Raw genomic sequence first — 6,855 nt, 5'->3', positions numbered from 1 at the left:
AACCAGGCGCTTGTCAAAATTGACTTACTGAGTTTTGGAAAACCACTGTACTGACTCTAGTGACTGTAGTGTCTTTAGGCCATTCCCAAAGAGTGGGGGCGGGGACATTTCTCGTTCAAGCACAGTAGAATTGTAAATGGGCTGATTCATGTCACGCTCATAACTGTGCCTGATCTAGAACAGGGAACTGCTGCTTTTTCTTTCCTAATCCTTACTATCGTCATTTTCCTCTACTTCTTTTGTATGTTTGTTACTCTCTTGTGACCTGCTATATTTCGGGGTGGCTTGATAGTCAAAGCAGACTTTGTGCTGTTGAAGCTAGAGAGGTGAGCAGAATAAGTCTGATTCCCTATAAAAACTTCTCTGTGGACACCCACCCCTTGGCGCTCATATGACCATAATATGCAGTTGCGAGCGCCGCAAAACCCTCTACTATATTTTAAAAAATATATATATGTTAAAAGAGACAACGAAGTTGGAGTCCCCGAGACTACATACTTTTTATTGGCCTCTAAGGACAGCCTCGGGCCTGGCTGGGAAGGGGTTCAGTTAGGAAAAGAAAGAAATGCAGATGGAATTTACAGAAAAAACAAACAACTGGAACTTAATTGTAAAGTGGTTGAACTTTTGTTTATTTGTTTGTTTGTTTGTTTGGATTCTGCCTCTTGGCATAATTCTCGTACCAACGATCTGTCTATCTCCACCTCCCCATTCAAACAATCTGTCTATCTATACCTCCCCGTTCAAACGTTCTGTCTATCTATACCTCCCCGTTCAAATGTTCTGTCTATCTCCACCTCCCCGTTCAAACGTTCTGTCTATCTATACCTCCCCGTTCAAACGTTCTGTCTATCTATACCTCCCCGTTCAAACGTTCTGTCTATCTATACCTCCCCGTTCAAACGTTCTGTCTATCTATACCTCCCCGTTCAAACGTTCTGTCTATCTATACCTCCCCGTTCAAACGTTCTGTCTATCTATACCTCCCCGTTCAAACGTTCTGTCTCTGTTGGTGATTGACGGCTGCTCTGGTATGGTTTGCTTCTTCTTTCCTATCAAACTTCTATCGTCCTTATCTCCCCCCCCCCTTTTTTTTAAATTTGTTGCTCTCTTGTAACACCTCTAATCTTCGGCACGCATATGACATATGACCTTATTGTGTTGCTAGTGCCCTAAAACACTTACCAAAACTAAACTAAAACTGTCTGTCTCAACCTCCCCGTTCAAACGTTCTGTCTATCTCACTGATTGACGGGTGCTCTGGTGTGGTTTGCTTCTTCTTTCCTATCAAACATCTATAGTCTTTATCTCAACACCTCTAATCGTCTGGCGCTCATATATGACCTTATTGTGTTGCAAGTGCCCTAAAACACTTACCAAAACTAAACTAAAACTGTCTATCTCAACCTTCCCGTTCCAACGGTCTGCCTATCTCCACCTCCCCGTTCAAACGTTCTGTCTATCTATACCTCCTCGTACAAACGTTCTGTCTATCTATACCTCCCCGTTCAAACGTTCTGTCTATCTATACCTCCCCGTTCAAACGTTCTGTCTATCTATACCTATACCTCCCCGTTCAAACGTTCTGTCTATCTCCACCTCCCCGCCGCTTCCAGAAGCCACCGTCTGCTCACTCCCATGTTGTCCAACAAATCGTAAATTCGTCACATTCTGGACCGGGGTTGGGTGAGCAATGCACGAGCGACGTAAAACGAAAACGTGCTATCTCAAGACTAGTGTTTGTCCGCGCGTGTCGTAGTTTACCTGTGAGTGGCCCCGCACCCGCCCTCACGCGCGCTCCTGTGAGGTGAGTAGTGAGCTCTTCCCCCATCCCAAACAACGCCTGACTCACAGCCGTGAGTGAATCCTCTCAGACTCAGAGGTGTTGGAGGGAGGGCTGGGCAATGAGTCGCTTTAGCAAAATCCGGATACTATCTTAGTGCACCTCTTCGGCAAATAATATGATATGAACCGCTTCGGCAAATGGGTTAGAACCACTTCGACTAGCGGGTAGCATCACTTCAACAAATGGGTGCACACATTTCGGCAAACGGGTCAGGAAGAAAGAGAGTTTAAGAGTCTGAATTCGGATAATGTTTCATTGAGAATTGTCCGGTTATCCTATAGAATATCCGGATTTTGCCCACCTCTAGTTGGAGGGGAGTGCTCCCTGGCTATTTTTATCTCCGGAACCCCAGCCCACCTGAGACCTTGACTGATATATTTTTGAAAAATGATAGATATATATATAACGGAGTGCCATTGGCTGAGACGTTGTCTGATAGGTATATATAGCAGAGCGCCATTGGCTGAGAGCAACCATTCAGTTGTTGGCCTGCCTGTGAGCACAGAGAGAAGAGATAGGACAGACGACTGCAAAACGTGAAGTCTTCAAGTTGCACACCTCGAGAGAAGAAGAAAAAGAAGAAGAAGAAGAAGAAGAAGAAGAAGAAGAAGAAGAAGAAGAAGATAACAGCTGAGGATTCTGAACAAGAGATACCGAACAAGCTTCACCAAAACCTTTCTCGGAAAGTATCTCAAGTTTACGACGCTACTACCACCAGCAGCCGGCCGGCCAGTTATTGAGACCTTTGACCCTTGAGGCTCTGTGTAGAAAGTTAAACTGTCCATCCGTTGACCTTGTGGAAGAAGTGGTGAATCAGCGCCAGCTCCGTCCAGAAAGTTAAACTGTCCATCAGTTGACCGTGTAGAACAAGTCGTGAATCAGCGCCAGGATGCCCGTGTCGTGTTGTGCCCCCGTTTGTCTGCCCGCCACATGCTCCTGTGGCAGGATCCTCATCGACCCTGAGTGAGTGACCACACCTCATTAACATATTCATGATACATGTCACAAAATTAGCATAATACTGACGTCATCAGCATAATTAGCATGACACGTCATCAAGATCTGTGATGATCCGAGTGCCTCATTGTTTCCAGACTTTCAGTGTGAAGTTCAGAGTCTATAGTCGCTTTTAAGCACAAGGGGGCTATCCCGAAAAATTCTTTTTTGAGAAAATCGAAGGTTAAGTTTTTGCCCCCTGTTCAGTTTCTTTAAAAGACAAGGAGAATTGTCTCTATAACCAAACAAATATACACACCAATGAAACCAAACTTCTCCAATAGATATGGTCCACTTTTGGTGATTTTTGGAAACCTCTGAAACCTGGGTAAGCCCGCTTGTCCGCTATTATATATTTATATAATACATGTAGTGAAAGTCCGTCACTTTGGTCGCCTAAAACTTCCGAACTACTGAACTTTCGAATTTGAAAATGTTAGCCGTGGTTCAAAATCAATTAAAGGGTGCACAGTTATGATTAGGAACATGAAGTCACTGTAGCTTAATTTTCAGTTTTTCATTAGTTCCGTTTCGATCTAAACTTGGGAAAGTCTGTCTTCTAAGATGACATTGTAAACGAGTGAGGCTGTATAAAATATAATAAAATTATGATCACATCGCCTTCAAACATTGTAGGGATGATGTGGATAGCTTTTTAAAAAAATAAATCTAACGAGTAAGAATTTCAGTCTAACAACAGATGTAATTCCGGTAGACCTTGATAAAGAACACAGCCACATTGTTAATTTGGTTAAATTTTGCAATTCATTAAAGATGCAATGCTCTTAAAAATGCAATTTCTGACGTAAGTGGATACACTTTGAAGAAACTTTACGATGTAGTCTGCAAGGACTGTACATGGATATTGGAAGATTCCTCATATTCCCACGTGAGGCACCTGGCCCTCATCTGCCTGCAACAGTTGGAACCTTGTCGTCACGGTGGCTTGAAATAGCCCAGTTTTAAACTTGTGGAAGTTGTTGATTTTTTAAAAACTGTTTAAAAAATAACACATTTTAAACCTGTGATGAACAGAGCGTACCGTAGACAGAATCTAAAGTTGAAAAGGCTCCTGGAGCAAAACGTAACTGAAATCAAAGGTGATTCCTGCAAATGCAACACAGTGGACTATGAGTCAGTGTATTTATTAACGTCAGACTATGAGTCAGTGTATTTATTCACGTCAGACTGCACGATGATCTTTACAGTGCAAGCAAAAATTCGTGGCGCAACTTGTCCTCAAATATCTCTTTAACGAATGAATCAATGTCTCCTAAACTTTGTACAGCAGTTTGTATCAATAATTATTTATTTTAACCGTCTCGGTATTTAATTTACGGTCTCTGGGCGGGGCTAGCAAGATTGAGGGCGAAAAGCGACCACCGTGACACAAGCCGAACGAAGCCGACGGTCACCCTAAAAAACAAACACGTTTGTTCCCAAGTCCGCGAGTCGGACGATCGGTTTGTGTTAACCCTTTCTGTACGTCGTGTTAACCCTTTCTGTACGTCGTGTTAACCCTTTCTGTACGTCGTGTTAACCCTTTCTGTACGTCGTGTTAACCCTTTCTGTACGTCGTGTTAACCCTTTCTGTACGTCGTGTTAACCCTTTCTGTACGCCGTGTTAACCCTATCCGTACGTCGTGTTAACCCTATCCGTACGTCGTGTTAACCCTATCCGTACGTCGTGTTAACCCTATCCACACGTCGTGTTAACCCTATCCACACGTCGTGTTAACCCTATCCACACGTCGTGTTAACCCTATCCGTACGTCGTGTTAACCCTATCCGTACGTCGTGTTAACCCTATCCGTACGTCGTGTTTTACCATCGTATCCATACGACGTGGGGAACTCTGTGCCACCCCTTAACCCTATCCACACGTCGTGTTTTACTATCGTATCCATATGCCGTGGGGAACTCTGTGCCACCACTTTCCAAAGAGGAAATTTACTCGTTAATCCGACCGTACGTTTTGCACAGCAGTCTGTCAAAATGATTTTTGAGAAATACTGAAAGTTTCAAAGAGATCTTCGCGCTAGAAGTATTCTAAAATGTGAAGAATACAACCCCGGGGGTACAAAATGACCCCAGGGCGTACGGACAGGATAAACATCGCCATCTGTCGGTTGTCTTTAGATGAACGCGTTGAACATGTTGTCAGTTGAACATACTGTCAGTTGAACATACTGTCAGTTGAACATGCTGTCAGTTGAACATACTGTCAGTTGAACATGCTGTCAGTTGAACATACTGTCAGTTGAACATGCTGTCAGTACCACTTTAACCTCGCCATCTGTCGTTGAACATGCACTGGGTCGCTGTCTGATGCCCTGACGGCCGGCTAGTGAGCTGTTGTACGGCATTGTACGCTTTGTGAGGGGGGAGGGGGCACATTTCTGACACCGGTGTGGTAGAGAGAGTACAGCGACAGCGTCACTCGACTGTGGGGTTGTAAAGCGGAGGTCATAGATTTATACTTTATACTGTTTCATAGATTTATACTGATTCATAGATTTATACTGGTTCATAGATGTATACTGGTTCATAGATGTATACTGGTGCATAGATTTATACTGGTTCATAGATTTATATAGGTCCATAGTTCATAGATGTATACTGGTTCATAGATGTATACTGGTTCATAGACCCATACAGGTAAACCACACATTGTGATAGACCTATACAGGGTGGGTGATTGGTGGGTGCTCTTGTGTGGTTTGCTCCTTCTTTCCTGTCAAACATCTATCGTCCTTATCTCCCCTCCTTCTTTTTTTTATGTTTGTTACTCTCTTGTAACACCTCTAATCTTATGGCGCTCCGGCATGAACCACATATAACACGTCTCTTTTTGCCTTCTTTTTCATAATACACGACCCCCCCCCCCCCACCCCACCCCCCGGGGCAATGCCACTGACTGTAGTGTCTGTAGGCCATTCCCAAACTTGGGACATTTCTCGTTCAAGCACAGTAGAATTGTAAATGGGCTGATTCATGTCACGCTCATAACTGTGCCTGATCTACAACAGGGAACTGTTGTTTTTTCTTTCCTGATCCTTACTATGGTCATTTTCCTCTTCTTCTTTTGTATGTTTGTCACTCTCTTGTGGCCTGCTTTTTCCGGGGTGCCTTGATAGTCAAAGCAGACCTTGTGCTGTTGAAGCTAGAGAGGTGAGCAGAGTAAGTCTGATTCCCTGTAAAGACTTCTCTGTTGACACCCACCTTTTGGCGCTCATATGACCTTTTGCAGTTGCGAGCGCCGTAAAACCTCTGCTATATTTTTTTTTAAAATAATACCCGAACCTACTAACAACACAATAATATGACCCTATTTATCTGTTGACCTTTGGGGTACGTGTGGCGGGCATCGACGTCACAGCAACCGTCACTCGAAAACTGTCTGTCTGTCTGTCTGCCAGTCTGTCTGTCTGCCTGTCTGCCTGTCTGTTTGTCTGTCTGCCTGTCTGTTTGTCTGTCTGTCTGTCTGTTTGTCTGTCTGTCTGTCTGTCTGTCTGTCTGTCTGTCTGTCTGCCTGTCTGTTTGTCTGTCTGTCTGTCTGTTTGTCTGTCTGTCTGTCTGTCTGTCTGTCTGTCTGTCTGCCTGTCTGTTTGTCTGTCTGTCTGTCTGTCTGTCTGTCTGTCTGTCTGTCTGTCTGTCTGCCTGTCTGTCTGCCTGTCTGTCTGTCTGTCTGTCTGTCTGTCTGTCTTTCTGCCTGTCTGTCTGTCTGTGTCCTGAAAAGACACATTTGCCCTACCTACCTAACCTCTAAGGACACGTTTACCCTCACAGGGACCAGGCACTGGACATCTTCAGCAAGTACCAGTCCAGCTTTGCCAGAAGGCTCAAGAAACCGGAAGCTATGAATATGCTAATGACCGAGTTCAACCTGAACGAGACGGAGGCTCTGATCATGTTCCAAGCCTTCGACAAAGACCACAATGACGTGCTCAGCCTCTGGGAGTTCCGCCAGTTTTACCAAACCATTGGGGCAAAGTAAGTTCTTCCCACCCCAC

At 44.3% G+C, this 6,855-nt stretch overlaps 1 protein-coding gene across 1 annotated transcript; it reads left to right on the top strand.

Moving 5' to 3' along the window:
• Window positions 1-2,310: 2,310 nt before the first annotated feature.
• Window positions 2,311-6,835, top strand: LOC101858468 (the record flags this gene model as incomplete). The annotated part of the gene is given in 2 exon segments (XM_005113215.3): window positions 2,311-2,809; window positions 6,632-6,835. Coding segments are annotated over 2 exon segments (278 nt in total), but the record flags the coding sequence as incomplete, so codon positions are not given.
• Between the last annotated feature and the right edge of the window lie 20 nt (window positions 6,836-6,855).

This window comes from Aplysia californica, unplaced genomic scaffold (assembly GCF_000002075.1).
Source record: "Aplysia californica isolate F4 #8 unplaced genomic scaffold, AplCal3.0 scaffold01723, whole genome shotgun sequence".
NCBI lineage: Eukaryota > Metazoa > Mollusca > Gastropoda > Aplysiida > Aplysiidae > Aplysia > Aplysia californica.
The sequence above is the reverse complement of the archived record's forward strand: the minus strand, read 5'-3'. Positions and strand labels throughout refer to the sequence as shown.